General features: G+C 45.4%; 1 protein-coding gene across 1 annotated transcript; it reads right to left on the bottom strand.

The window, feature by feature from the left end:
- Positions 1-813: 813 nt before the first annotated feature.
- On the bottom strand, positions 814-13,772 carry thbs4b (thrombospondin 4b). Its single transcript, XM_061293740.1, has 23 exons — positions 13,730-13,772; positions 9,861-10,007; positions 7,563-7,760; positions 6,783-7,036; positions 6,616-6,718; positions 6,468-6,550; positions 6,358-6,409; positions 6,138-6,289; positions 5,453-5,590; positions 5,262-5,339; positions 5,032-5,184; positions 4,846-4,950; positions 4,658-4,765; positions 4,415-4,574; positions 3,823-3,941; positions 3,593-3,645; positions 3,129-3,322; positions 2,294-2,472; positions 2,173-2,221; positions 1,912-2,108; positions 1,664-1,836; positions 1,393-1,532; positions 814-1,291 (listed from the first exon to the last, which is right to left on the bottom strand). The coding sequence occupies exons 1-23, from the start codon at positions 13,755-13,757 to the stop codon at positions 1,233-1,235; spliced, it is 2,922 nt and encodes a 973-aa protein (XP_061149724.1). The 5' UTR covers positions 13,758-13,772; the 3' UTR covers positions 814-1,232.
- Positions 13,773-14,924: the final 1,152 nt, after the last annotated feature.

Genomic DNA, 14,924 nt, shown 5'->3' with positions numbered 1-14,924 from the left:
CAATCAGCCAGTTGGTTTTCTTTATTTAATATCTGATATCAGACAAACCCAAATTGTGAATCAGTCACCTAGGCTATAGCAGAACAAACAATCTATGCCATAGATTTAATTAATTTGGGGTAACCTGGCACAAAATACTGATAAAACGTATCCAATCCCACGGACCCAAATTTATCCTTCATAGCGGAATCGCACTGCAAGTCAATAAGCTCGAGCTGAATGTCAGCTGGCACATCAGAAGGCTTCACTGTAAATGGCGAGCGAAAAAAGCCGAACTTGTTCTCAAGTTCACTGAAAACCTGAAACCTCCGCTCAAACTCTCGCAGCAAATCTGTTATGTTGTCTTTATATTTATCCAAATCGGGACGATCCGGTGCCTTCGGACGCACAGCTGTGAGACATGAGAAGTGTGTGATGTCACCGCTGGATAGCTGCGTCTCCCACAGTGACAGTTTCATCTTGAACGCACTTTGTTTATTTCCTGGTACTAACTCGTGTCAGTGCCGCATGCTGGACGTGAGCTCTTTTACACATTTACTGCCCTCTAGCGGCCGGAGGGAGTATTTGAGTTGTATTTATTTTAAAGAATCATAACTTTTGATAGAAATGAGCTAGTGACTCACTTCTTTTTTTGACATACTCAGAAATTTATGACGGGCCGGATTAAATCATCCAACGGGCCGGGTCCGGCCCGCGGGCCGTATGTTTGACACGCCATAGATTCTATGGTCTTCAGTTGCCAGGCTGTCGCCATCTCCTGGTCAGTTAGTGAAATGCTTTTGCTGATTTTTTTTCTCAATTAAAACAAATCAATTAACCAGTTGGTTTTCTTTATTTAATATCTGATAGACAAAAACAACAACAAGAAAAAACCCTAACCCACACAGACAAAATGCGAGGAAAAGAACCTTTACATTTCAGGGGGTATGTTGTAGCATCATTGAACAAACATTTGTCCCATTTATTGCTGGGTAGCAACAATGCTGCAGCTTACTATAAAATTTGATCTTTTTTTTTTTTAATTGCAAAAACTATGATGCATGAAAGGATTACATGTCATTCCAGCAAATGAGTTGTATTTTGTTGCATGTTAGGACATGATTCACATACAGTACAGGATGCTGCTCTGTTCATGTACTGAAAATGTACACAAAAATACATACATAGACCCACACACACTTACACACAAGTTTAGACACACACTCCTCACGCACACACACTTTATTCCTTATTTAGAGGGAGTCAACGCCGTGCTGAGTGCTGAACTCTTGGAAGTCCTCAGGGATGGTATCTGACAAGAAGAAGGAGATTTGGCTTGCTTATTGCAAAACACACTTTGTGGGACACATTTTGTACAAAAAGACCCTAGTGTAATTTCGAGAACAAGCTCACCATTGCAGCGATATCTCAGGTTGGACCAGATGATGTTTTCTTGTGAGAAACAGAAGACGCCGAGTCGGCCCCCCCTCATAGTGGTGTCGATGGTCACGCCCGAGTCAGCCACCAGCTCGGACCCCTCGTAGAAGCGGGCCCTGTGGTAAACCAGAAAAAGACAGTTTCATTCGGAGAGAAATAAAATGACTCAGATCCACACTTTTGGGATCGATTCATTGAGTTGAACTCTATTGCTCACCAAAACAGCATGCACCTGAGGGCACATTACCTGATGTATCCAACCTGCGGGCGGTGCTGCAGGTACCAGCGGTAGGACACTTTGTCCTTCCAGCCCACGTTGCGGGGGTCCTTCCACAGGAGGCGTACCTGGTCGTGGGTGTCTCCAGTGTGCCACAGGGAGTTCCTCAGATGCTCTCCGGGACCAGATTGGGATTTCACGGCCTTGAGAGAAAGTGAGACAGCAAGGTTCTAGCAATATCTTAAATACCTCTATTTAGACACTAAACTAACCCTAACCTTGAGCTGTATGCCGGGTTCGGCCACGGCTCGGAAGGGCGTGGCCTGCCAGTACGTCTGCTCCGTCTGCTTCCACATGACCACGTAGAAAGACGACGAGTCCTGGTAGCCGAAGATGAATCCGGCGTAGTCGTCGTCCGTCACCGTGTTGACGTGGAACGTGCCCTCAAAGTCCACGCCGCTAAAGGCCGTGTAACCTAAAGCGTACGTGGGGGGTCATTTTCTTGTTTTTGGCTGAAACTTTACAAAAGACCATCTTACCCACAGCCAGACCCGGATCGCTATTCATGGTCTGAACGATTTCCATTCCCTGAGGGAGGAGCAAAGATGTTCTCAGTATTTTTCCGAGGCGTGGCACAAAACACTGTTGGAGCGCTCTGACCTGGTTGAGAACCACCCAGTTGGGGTCAATCTGAGCGTCGCCTTCAGGGTCCAGCACCACCGTCTGAAAGGCCCTGAAGTCGGTCAGAGTCACCTCTGCGTTTTCGGGGCAGTTGTCGATGTGGTCCACAATTTTGTCCTGGTCAAAGTCGTTCTCGCAGATGTCGCCCACGCCGTCATCTGAGGACAAATGAAATCCATTGCCGTTTATTTATTATCATTTTTCTTTCTGTCTTTGTGGTCCACAGACACTGTAATTTTGATGCTCATTTATTAGCGCTTAGTCCAGCCTGCATCCTTGCCACAATCTGTCCCGATGGGACGGATTATTGGATGCGGGGGAGGGATGCAATTACTTGTGTACTGGCAAGCTTGATAATTACCATTGACAGCTATTCAATTTGCTTCCACTGGTCCTTTTATTGCTTGAGCTGCTTTTCTTTTAGTCTGGAAGTGATGTTGGGCTTTTTCTTTTTTACAATTTAAGATTCTTGCTGCCTGGGAAAACGTAATTTCGATCTCTTTGTGTGTCTCGGCATGTGAAGATGTTGACAATAAAGCAGACTTTGACTTTGCTCTACACCGCAGTCTTGCTTTCTGCCCTTCAGAATGGAGACTCGGCATGAATCGCAGGTGGGTGCACATAAAAGAGCTTTTCCCAAAACCTAAAATTGCTTTTAATGTCACCTGACAAAAGCTTGCAAGCAGGCCAACGTGTGATTATGTGTGTGTGTCTCGGTTTGACACAGAGTGCACAAATTGCCGGTAATGATAATTTTAGGGAAAATTACATGACCTGGCCCGGCGAATTCTCATTTGACCGTGCCGCTACGTACTGTTGGCATCGGTTTGCTCGGGGTTGGGAACCAGCCTGCAGTTGTCCGGTCCGGGCAGGATGAGGTCCGGGATGCCGTCGTTGTCGTCGTCATCGTCGCACTCGTCGCCGATGCCGTCTTTGTCGGTGTCCAGTTGCGAGCTGTTGATCACGAAGGGGCAGTTGTCCTTGGTGTCCTGGTGGCCGTCGCCATCGCTAGACGAGAGAACACATGTTTTTAGTAGAATGCAAAAAAAAAGAAAGCAGTTTTATTACTTTCATATATTCAAGTGCAACTTTTCTGTTCAAATTGTGCATAACCTTGCAGCAATAGGAATTAAACTGTTATTGTTTTTTTATTTTATTTTGGTGTGTACATAGTCACAATTTTCATGAACTACGTTATCCAATTTTTCAGCATTTTTGAGGTGATATGAGTGAAATTTGGAAAAAAAAAGTGGAAAAAAAAAGACCCCTTCGTCTTACCTGTCCTGGTTTGTGTCACACGAGTCGCCCACAAGATCATTGTCAACATCAGACTGAAATAAAAGTAAAAAGGTATTAAATTCTGCCCATTGAATGTATTGCATATTACATATAGAGTTTTCAAATGCTACTTATTGATAACACAAAGCTATGAAACATTGGAAAGTTAAATCAGCAAAAATAAAGAACCATTTCAAGTTGTGTCATGCAGAACCATCGAGTGTTCTTACCTGGTTGGGGTTAGGGATGTCAGGGCAGCTGTCGCACGCGTCGCCCACACCGTCACCATCGCGGTCCAGCTGATCTCGGTTCTTGATGAGCTGGCAATTGTCCAGGAAGTTCTTCAGGCCTGACGATGACCCGAACCACCCGTCAATCAATCAGTAACGAATATCTCATTCATTCTCACATCCACATTACTCCCTAAATGGCAGCCATAAAGAAAGACACCATTAAGCAAGGAGGGTGCTACTTATTTGACCACTAGGGGCTGCTGTTGCACTGCACTTAAGACCACTTTTTCATGTCCTCCTTTTAAAGTGAATTCTTGCCTCCAGAAAGTAGCAGCACCATAAAGGTCAGAGAGGTGCAATGGAGGTGAGGTCTTTCCAGTGCCGCGGGGCTTCCAAGACGTAATCACGCTCTTCACTTTGGGGTCAGACGAGGCAGATACGCCAATAATCCTAGTGTAACGTAAAAGCTAAAAATAGACCATTGCCGCTTATGCAACTCGAACGTCATCATGCATGAACGGACGTCGCTTGGTTCTCTTTAACATACTCCAGTGGTTCTCAATCTGAGGAAAATTCCTCGATTAATTACCGTCTCCGTCCATATCGTCATCGCAGGCGTCGCCTTTGCCGTCGTTGTCCGTGTCCCTCTGGTCCGGATTCTCCACCAGACGGCAGTTGTCGCACGCATCGCCGTGCGTGTCCTTGTCGCTGTTCCTCTGGTCCACGTTGGGCTTCAACCAGCAGTTGTCCTGAAAGCCAAAGCGGCAAAGTTGCGTCGGTGGAACCAAACCGACGAGAGGCCTTTTATGTCGAAGACATCGGGAATGCCGACTTGCTCGTTGGGAATGCCGTCGCCGTCTGCGTCGTCGTCGCAGGCGTCTCCCTGCCCGTCTCGATCGGCGTCCTCTTGGCCCGAGTTTGGAACAAAGAGGCAGTTGTCCTATTGGAGACATGAAGAAACATTTGATTTCTTTTGTCATCCACATCAGTTAGCTAGTTGAATAATGGTTTTAAAATTACCTTCTTACAGCTGGGGTCCTTACACTTGAGCTTCTCGTCGGGATATCCGTCAATGTCAGTGTCTTTGCCGCACAGGTATCCGTTTCCGGACCAGCCGATTCCACACTGAGAACAGCGCAAGCGATATTCGAGCATGTATGGCGGTGATGAGATGTTTTTTTTAGTGGAGAAGCAAGCGGGCGGTACCTGGCAGGAGATGGATCCGTCCCTTTTGGTCACGCACTGCGCGTTGACGTCACAAGGGTTGGTCAGGCTGTTGCCGCAGCTGATCTCGGGCTTGCAGCCTTTCACCTGGTCGCCCGTGAAGCCTGTCTTGCAGCTGCCGCAGTGGTACGAGCCCTGCGGGGCGCCGTTACACATTTACTCGCACTGCTGCCGCAAAAACGTGCCGTGGTGCTTGCGCGAGGAGGCCTCACCTCTGAGTTTTGACAGATGGAATTGGCCGCGCAGCCGCCGTTGTTTGGTCCTTTGCATTCGTCGATGTCGTCACACACCTCAACAAAAAAAAATATTTAACTAACTGGTTAGCTGATTGAGTGACTAACAAAAATGTGACCAATAGAACCTGCACAGTCATTAGTTTATCTTTTACGACATCGCCAGCTACCTGTTTGTTGGTCTGGGCGAACAGCGCTCCTACGCCCTCTACAGGCAGGCCGGTGTAGCCCAGCGGGCAGGCGTCGCAACGGAAGCCCGGCGCTGTGTTCACACACTTGACTCCCGGGAAGCAAGGGTTGAACTGGCACTGCAAGAAATGATCACAATTTCAAATTGTACTCTTAATAAACAAAGTGAAGAATTCAGTCTTCTTTCTGCAATGTTACAGAATTAGAAATAACAACCAAATGTAATTTAACCCATCAACTATTGTGTTTCTTGGGTGATTATTACAATATTGCCTTTAATTAAAAAAAATTTTGAACTGTAAATTGCGTAAGGTTAATGAAGGTGACATTGATGCTTTCTAGTGCTAATTTCTGTCATTTATCATCTGTATCAAGTCACCTTCAACCCGCTCACTGTGTTTTGATTAAAAACAAATCCCATTTAACTGCAGGCGCCCTTGTAAACAACGCGGATTTTAATGAAGCCAAGTGTTAATTTTGCGCCTCACACGTCCTCGCCTTACATACGCTACAGCGCCTAATTGTTCTGGCTCGCTACATATGCAATATTCATTAGCGGGCCCGCAGAAAGCTGAGTGAGCTTTTATTTATTCAGGGTCAAGGTCAAGGGCGACTCAATTGCATCTCATCTGTAGAGTGTGACGGATGGCGACAGCGCTGAGATACCTCGTCCACGTCGTCGCAGTTGAAGCCGTCTCCCGTGTAGCCGTCGGGACAAGGTCCGCACTCCACGCCGTCCGCCGTTTCCCGGCACATGCCGTCGCGGAAACACACGCCTGGGCCGCACCTGGGTTTCACCACTTCGGTTCCGCCCAGACCTTCGGACAAAAAACGTCCCATATTTTACCATAATTCTTCAATTGACAGTTGTTGGTGCTAGTCTTACCGCAAGCCTGACACTCAGAGATGGTGTTGGTGAGGAAGGACGTCTCTTTCACCTGCAAAGACTCAGGTTAGGTCCACAAGGGAAGGGTCTCCAAAGATTTAAGATCTTACCTGCTGGATGAGGATGTCTTTCAGCTCGTTGATCACCTTGGTCAACTCCATCATCTGATTGGAGAGCTGCTTGGTGTTGACGCCTGAAGGCGAGATTGTTCGACAATCAGCGGGTCACCCTTGGTTCAGGTTGATGTCATTATCTTACCCAGAGTTTGCACAGAGTCTCTTTGCTGGAAATGGCAGTCTTGCAAAGACGCAACATTCTCAAAGGTGTCGCCGACCACCAGCTTGAGCTCGTGTAAACCTTCCTGCAGAAGTAAATTCGTCAGCCGCTATCCATAGTCATTATTCTGTATGTGCGTGTTCACCCACTTGATCTTTGTTGAGCATAGTCTTCAGCTCCACCATGCCGTAGCCGGCCGGCAACCCCTGGAAAGCGGCGGGGAGATCCCGCACCGTCTCCACCAGCTTGCAGTCCAGATGCACCTCCATCCCAATCGGACCGCCCGGCTGCTGAAGACCCCTCAGGTGGAACAACAGTTTGTGGACGTTGCCGTCGGCCAGCACCAGATTGTTGAAGGTCACCGAGCTCGTCCTCTTATCGGTGCGCAGGTAGCGCAACACGCCTAAGGATGACAACAAACAAAATAGCGTCAAGCGGAAAAATACTTTGGGGACAAATGACAGTTGATATGTCGCACAATTGTAGGCGAAACATAAATAAATCAAATAATTAAACCTAGGAACATAAATAGACAAATAAATAAAATCCCTAAATGCCTCGACAATGAGGGGTAAAACAACAAACAGCATATACAAGTGTAAATGAGATCTATGAAAATAAGTAGCATTGCATTTCTGTCCGTGTAAGCCGTTTGCCCGGAGACAACATCAGCATTAAAGGTTTATATGATAATTAAAGTCACAAAGGGCATCCATGCGTGCTTGATCGCAGTTATGTAATGCTTATTCAGCGCTCTGATTCATTTATGATGTGTGCCGCAGTCAAGTTGGCACATTTGCATTCATAAACACGCCATCAATGCTTATTTCTGAATGGTTACAAACTGAGAAGATGCCTGGATTGTTTGTGGCTGTGTGTGTGTGTGTGTGTGTGGGTGGGGGGGGGGGGGGGGTGGTGTTTCTGTTTACCTTTGTTGAGTTTGCCCATCACGGTGAACTCAAAATATTTGCTATTGTCCCGCGGGTTGTACAAGCCAAAGACGGTAGTGCCCGTCTTGGGCTGGAGTTTGAAGGAGGCCAGGATGAAGGCTTCGTTGACACCCTGCTCCACCAGGCCACCCTGCAGCAGGTCGGGCAGGCAGTCGGGCGAAGTGAGCAGATCGTACACTGGTGATGAACACGCACACAAAAAACAAAAAAACACCCCGTAAGATAAAATGCGTGCTGTCGCTTCAAGTCCAAGAAAGGACTTTTGATGTGATGCCGTGTGATTGCCATCTAAATATGCATGCGAGGAGACATTTTTAGGCCTGTTGTGGTGAGAGTGGCAGACGGGGTACATTTGAGCTTGCACTTTATCCTTTAATAATGTGTTTTAGGAGCGGGCCAAGCCGCTTGAGGACGAGGGGTAGGTGTGTAAGAGTGAGATGCCATCTGCACACTTCATTAATGCATAAGCAGCCAAAAAGCAGACGGCGGCGGAGGCCCTTTATCGCTAGCCGCCAAAATCGCCCCCCAAACGCTGGGCCAAAATTGTCCCTCGACCCCGATTCTCGGTCGCCTCATTGCCGCCCAAACTAAGCGTACGGGCTATTGCGTCAGTTCCATTAGAGAATTATTTATTTGTTGACAATTTAATGAGAATTTGTGCAAAAAAGAGAATAAATCCAAAAAACATGGGTGTGAAAAGGATTCCCTTCTGAGGCTCCAATGATGAGAGTGTTGCTTCATGGGCCCTTAATTGCGTGGAAAAAAAAACAAAAAACGCGCTTTAGCGAGACGTGATAGAATAATAAAAATGCTTGCAAGTTCACTCCAGATGCAAGAAATCTTTGTTCGGCAGCCAAAAGAACCAGTTTGCGCGTTATTAACGTCGGTGAGGCGTCAATATTCAACCATTAACATCACACACGGAATGGATGATTTCACACGAAACCTTCCTCGTTGGAAGTCGCTAGGTTCCGAGAGGGGCATGACGGACGATGCCGGCTTGTTTATTGGACTTGATGGACTTTTCATCATGCAGCCGAATAATGGACGTCTGAAAGGTGGCCCATCATTCACTCGGGGGGATTTGTAAGCAAGCTCAAACGGTAAACACGTATTTATCCTCTCTCGCAGCCTCAGCCTTTGGCATTAAATTCCTCAAAATTCCTCTTCAAAAGGGTCAAATGTAAAATCGAAATAGTCGGCATTAAAGTGCTCGGTGGTGCCGGGAGACGGAGTCTCAATGGTCTAAGCCTGATTAACCGCCTCTGATCAAAATCGGCAAAGGCTTCCAATCGATTACCTTGAGTGATTACCCTGCGGTGTGGGGGTGAGGAAGAAGTCATTTTTCCTTCCAGAAGCTGCTTGGAAAACTATCCAAGCCGACGCTCGTACATGTAAAGCGGGCTCCGCACATTCCGATTAATCAGGCCAAAATAGGTAAAAAAAAAAATCTGCTGTGATGAAAATCGGAAAAAGCAGACAATCATCTTGTGGTGTGTTAGGAGTGATTTTCCCTCCCTGATGTGCTCAGGAAATTGTTTGCTAAACATACGGATAATCCAATTGATTCATTTGACCCCATTTAGGGTTCAAATTCACCAATGGCACAATTATTGGATGGCGGTATTGCCCACATGAAGGATTTACTATCGTAAATACTGAACAGGTTTAACATTTATGATTGTCGATAGTTATTTAAGTAGGTAGAATCATATTTATTGCACCCCATACCACCGGGTAATCGCTCAGGACAATCTTCGAGAGAGCCGGTATCCATCTGGCCTTTCCTGACTTTGCTGAAATTCGGCCTGATTATCACTATGCGCTCCCTTTAGTTGTAGTAAACAGCAATTTTTCTTTCCTACTGGCCGACTTTTAAGTGCGCGTGTGTGTGACCTGCATGGTCACTATCAGATTGTGGCTGATCACTTCCATGTGTGCAACTGAGCCGGGAGCAAATGTTTAAATAAAAAAAATAAAAAAAAGACTGCTTCACTGCAGCTAGGAGATCTGAAACTCGGAGGAATTTGTTTCACTTTTCACACATCATGTATAATTCCTTGTGTATTGGCCTCTCCTTCATATCATATTCCTTTTTTTTTTTTTTCTCCGGGCCCCCGCTTCATCCATAATGCAGTGAAATCAAACAAAAGTGGGTTCGAGTACACGGCGGCGGAGCGGCTCGACATTTCTGTGCCGTCACGTTGTAGAAATTGAGGCCGTTAAAATCAAATCAAAGGTAACATGAGGTGAGCTTGTAAATGATTGATCACTCACCTAAAGCCTGGCTTGTCACGTACGTGCAAAGTTGCAGCAGAAGCTGCGAGGCCACGATCGCAGCGCTCCACCGGCCCATGTTATCGGCGTCCCGCGTCCAACTTTGTGCTCGCAAGTGTCTGATGGAAGCTGGTGAGAGGGGTCCCACTGAGGGAGGGAAGAGGAGGAGCGTCTGGGAAAAACAGAACTTTTTTTTTTTTTTAAAGACCACCACATGCGGAGAAGGAGCGAACGGTTTGAATCCACGCAGACGGCTCAGCCTCGGGTTAGACTGCTGCGGCTGACGGTGTTTAGGCTGCTCGCACCAAGTTCCTGGAAAACAGACTTGGTATTCCTTGACACCTCGGCCTTGTGTCTCCACACCTACTCATTTGTCACGCCATCCCATAGGGAATAGTCAGGAAATGAGGGCAGGTCTTAACAAGACTATGTCCAGGTTGTTAAGAAGTCTGTCAAAGGTGAATTCTCAGAGGACGTCGTTGACTGTTTTTTTTACTAAGCTAGCGTTCATGCTTTTCATTAGCTTTATTGGGAACATCACCACTGCCAAAATGGCCGCCACATTGATGCATCTTTTAGCCTTCTGTAGTCCACTGTAAGTCTATTAATATATCAAAAATAAAAAATTGCGTCCTTGAGTCTGCAGCAGAAGAATATACGATCGAAGATGAGTCATAGTTCCCTGCACGTCTCCCACAGGTGATCTGTTCTGTGTGGGGAGCTTTAAAACAAAATAAAGTCTTTCGTTTGGGTCTTGTGTTCACAACCTCTGCGTCAATAATGATGGAACCTTCAAAAAGGGTCTGGGATGAGGTCATTAAACAGTATGTGGAAATGCGGATAAGATAATCAGTTGAACACACGCGCACGCACGCACGCACACACGCACGCACACACACACACACACTTGTGGCATCTGCTTAAGACTGCACTGACAATCTGTGTAATACTCACAAGGAGAAAAGACAGGACGGATGTTTACACTGTGAGCGAACGTCTGGCAGCTAATCACACTTTAACACATGAGGACCAAAAAGAACGTTCAATCACCGTTAGAGTGACCATTTATTTACTCTACAGGCAAGGAGACACCTTGTTCCCCCTGCCAATGTAAAGTAAGGAAAATTTATATGGGGGGCCGGACGATCATCCACTATAAACCTTTCGACCTCAAAATAACAGCTTTAAAGGTGACGATGGCACGCGGGCATCAAAAGAACATGTAGTGTATATTGAATGGCAGCTTTTGTTAGCATTTAGCATCGATGCAACACGATAGCTGCTGTTTAACAAGCTTCAAGTTTCCTGTCAAATGAAACGTAAAAATTTTAGTCATGTTTTGGATTTAAAATAACCACATAAATTTGCTCTAGGAAAGTCGGCTGAGAATAATGCTAACAAATCAAAACGCAAAAAACACAAATGGTGGCGCAGCACTTGTAGAGAGACAGAATACTCACAGGCATATTGTATATCATTTGTGAAAATATGACTCCTATTACTGCTGCTTACAGAAGAGTTTTGATTGCTTCCTTCGAAAGTAACAGGGAGAGGACAGCGGTTCCGCTCTATTACCGCTTTGGCTTCCGATCTCGATTTTGCCATTTCTTAAACCGCTGACCGTGCGGACGTTATTCACGCCAGTGTTTAACGCAAAGTAATAGCGACGTTAAGCAGATATACGACCTCTTCCTGGGATGTTTTTTCCTCCAAATCAGCACTTTTGCCACGGACAGAAGCTGTTACGGCGCAGCTTGACGCGACCGCCGGAGCTGGCGCTCGCAAACCCCGCGGGACGCCAGAGTCTTACGAGCGTCGTACCTGAGGGGAGGTTACGTAAGAGCCGCCAGTCGGTGCCTTTTTGTGGGCCCAAACACCCGACTGGAGTAGACCGCAAATTACAGTGTTACCTTTCAGACCAGACTAAACGCTGCAGACAAACTGTGATTTAGCGATTTTTTGGAACAGCCTTACAAAAGCACTGGCTAGGGCGGCCGGACCTCCGCCAAACCTTCAATGTATGTCATCTGTCAACCCAGACTCATACCATCTAAAATTCATTCAAATATGATCTGTGGCTTGACTGGATGGATTGGAATGGGATTTTCTATGCTGCCTTTACACTGCTGGTAAATCTGGATCAGATCTGGTTCATATTTTGTTTGGATCTTGACTATGTATAGATAAGCACATTTTGCTAGTGTCCTAAAAGATTTCCCAAAAATGTATCAAATATGTAATATATATTTATATTATTTATGTTTTAGAATATCAATAACCCCAAAATGTATTCAATTAAAATAAAATGGTAAAAAATATAAATGGAACAAAAAAATTAATGAATTTAAAATAAACACAAATCAAAGATTGCCACTATAAACAAAGACCTTTGCTAAATTTTTACAATCTAACTCATCGGCCTTCGCATCACGTCTGCAGAATCACTCAAAACGTCTGCGGCCGGTGAAACCCAAAACCTTTCTTCTTGCTCTTCTTGGAAAACGGTAATAAGGTTGCGAGATTGATGGGAGCGGGCGCGACGCTTCTCTCCGTATCGTCTCAAAAAAAAAAAAAAAACAGAATAGCTTACGCCATTTCGCAACGACAGTGTCAGAGTCTGATGGGTTGACCATATGTGCACTCTCCGTCTATCTGTCACGCCTCCGTCTTGCCGCTTTTCAAGTCCACCTGCATGTAAACTAAAACACTTTAAATCATCCGGATGAGTCGCATGGGAATACACTTTGTTCTCTTTTTCGACACCTTCCCCACCCCCTTGTCAACGTCACGGCTTATTGACTAATTCTGTCTAACGACACAAGGGAGAAGTCCAGGAGCCGAAAAAGTGTCAAAAAGAAGCAAAACAACGCAAGCATTGTATAGCAGTGATTCTTCTAGCAGGTGGTGTCGGGATGATGCGTCGTTAGAAAGTGATGTGACAACTTTGAGAAAAATCCAACCTCCCCCACAAAAGGAGATAAAAGAGCACATGGAGAAAATTGGTGGTGCTTGTCATGGAAAAGCGACATCAATGCAAGATGACAAAAACAATGCAACATGTCGACTTCTTTCACAACTTTTTTCTTCTTCAGCTGAATCCATACATCATTGGCATGTAGCGAGCTCGTCGTACGTCTCTCTGGTAAAGGCATTAGCTTATGTATGACATGGCAGGAAGTGGCGAGTCCGTTCGGTCCGAAAACATTGCTGAGCTGGCGCAATGTCTGCGTCTTCGCGCTCCAACAAGGCCGGCGTCGCACCTTTGCTATCCTCACTTTAACACATGTGGCTTGCTTCCTTCCTGCTTTATGGCTCAGCGTGCGCAGCGCTAGCTTGTTATTCGCCCACAGAGTCGAATATGATAGCCATTACCCAACGTAACCCACGCATGGGTGGAATGCGGTCTGTGGAGATCTTCTTGTAGATTCTTATAAAGCGCTTGCCCGATTGACTCCAGAGAGCGAGTCCGTTATGCTAGTATGTAAATAATGCGCTTCATCTGTGCTGAATTTAAAGGGAATGAGTGGAGATGTTTCGATTGGCTGGGGAAACAAGTCAGCTGTGTTCATTCCCACAACGGCGCAAACGCCAATTACTAACTGCACCCGTCGACGAAAATACCAAAAGAAAGAAGACTCCTGGGCACGAAAATAGGGCCCTGCAACTTTTCCATTGCGAAATTATGTAATCTAACCTTTGCAGTGCATTTTATTACAAAACCACAAAGTGTTCCGATACGCATTGGTGAAGCACATGTGATAGCATAAACTCCCCAAAGTTAAGAACTTCCCGTAGTGGCGAAACACATCAGCGTGGGAATACAAAGTGGAAACGTGTGGAGAATGAAAACCAGGTGCCTGATCACTGACCTTGTTGTTGTTGATGTTGTTGTTGCATGGTCAGGCAGAGGCCGAGCGAGACAGAACACATCAAATGTGTCGCTAATGGCCGACACGCTCGATCGGGCACAAAAGGTTGTCACCCAAACCTTCCCGGGTCTCAACTTTGACGTGTTCATGAGGAAAAGGTTTTTCTGGGAAGCGATAAAAGGTCCGATCCTTGTCTGTTCAGAGAAACAAGTTGGATAAATGGTGACCTTTTTGCATTGGAAAAAACGGATGCTGCCTTGCTTATCGAAATAATGCATTTTCGCAATGATGCATATTAAGGAGGTTTTTTTAACAAGTTTTTTTTCATAATACCATGGACTTAGTTGTGTAAAAAAATCCCTACATTACAGGGTTCCCATAAACACATTTTTTGTCTTAATATTACAGCAATATACTTTTTCTTGTAAATCCCAACTTTATTATTGTTATCGGAACGTCACGTATTATTCTCATAGTCTCGCTAAAAGTAAATCATTTTAATTTCTGTGGGGAAATGCAACTCTACTCTCCCAGGATAGGCTTCTTGGGGTTTACAGGGAAGCAATAAAAGGTCCGATTCTTGTCTGGTCTGAGAAAGAAGAAGCTTGTTAAAAAAAAACAGGAGGACTAAAGTAAGGGAAGCAACGACGAAGGCAGATGGCATTTGGAACACACAAGACACTTGAAAAAGCAATAAAGAGATGCAAAGAAGAAAAAAAGGCTTCAACTGTTTCACACCACGTCCCATAAATGTTGACTATCAAACTAAACATAAAAGAAAGGGAATCTAACAAACACAAATAGTATCAGTAAATCAAAACACAAATGGTGCTACAGCACACGTAGACCGTCAATATAACAAGACTCACAGTAGTTATTCTTTGTTTGCAAAAACTGATTCAGTTCCCTGCAGCTTACGAAGTTAGTTGTGAAACACTTCTTTGAATGCGTCTCCATGTGTATTTTACTGCCCCCTGGTGGCCAATGTGAGCACACCAGAAGGAGCAGCAGTGTTAATAGCAAAAAAGGCAAAAATATGTGCTATTTTTTGGGGGGAGGCTGAAAGAGATTTAAATTTATTCCAATAAGGAAATAGATTTATTCCCATAAATTCCTGTTTATTCTCATCGAACGTTTCCACTCTTGAAAATCCACAAAGAATTTCTCAACTCTAATGTGGCAACTAGTAGAGTAC

The sequence above is a fragment of the Syngnathus typhle genome, linkage group LG12, assembly GCF_033458585.1.
Source record: "Syngnathus typhle isolate RoL2023-S1 ecotype Sweden linkage group LG12, RoL_Styp_1.0, whole genome shotgun sequence".
Lineage (NCBI taxonomy): Eukaryota > Metazoa > Chordata > Actinopteri > Syngnathiformes > Syngnathidae > Syngnathus > Syngnathus typhle.
The sequence above is the reverse complement of the archived record's forward strand: the minus strand, read 5'-3'. Positions and strand labels throughout refer to the sequence as shown.

What these genes read in the sequence shown, in the direction of transcription:
- thbs4b (XM_061293740.1), bottom strand. Translation starts at nt 13,757, where the DNA reads ATGCAACAACAACATCAACAACAACAAG. An exon ending in CGTGACAAGCCAGGCTTTAG is followed by an intron (nt 7,761 to 9,860) that starts GTGAGTGATCAA and finishes GTTCATCACCAG; the next exon opens with TGTACGATCTGCTCACTTCG. An exon ending in TGTGACACAAACCAGGACAG is followed by an intron (nt 3,323 to 3,592) that starts GTAAGACGAAGG and finishes TCTCTCGTCTAG; the next exon opens with CGATGGCGACGGCCACCAGG.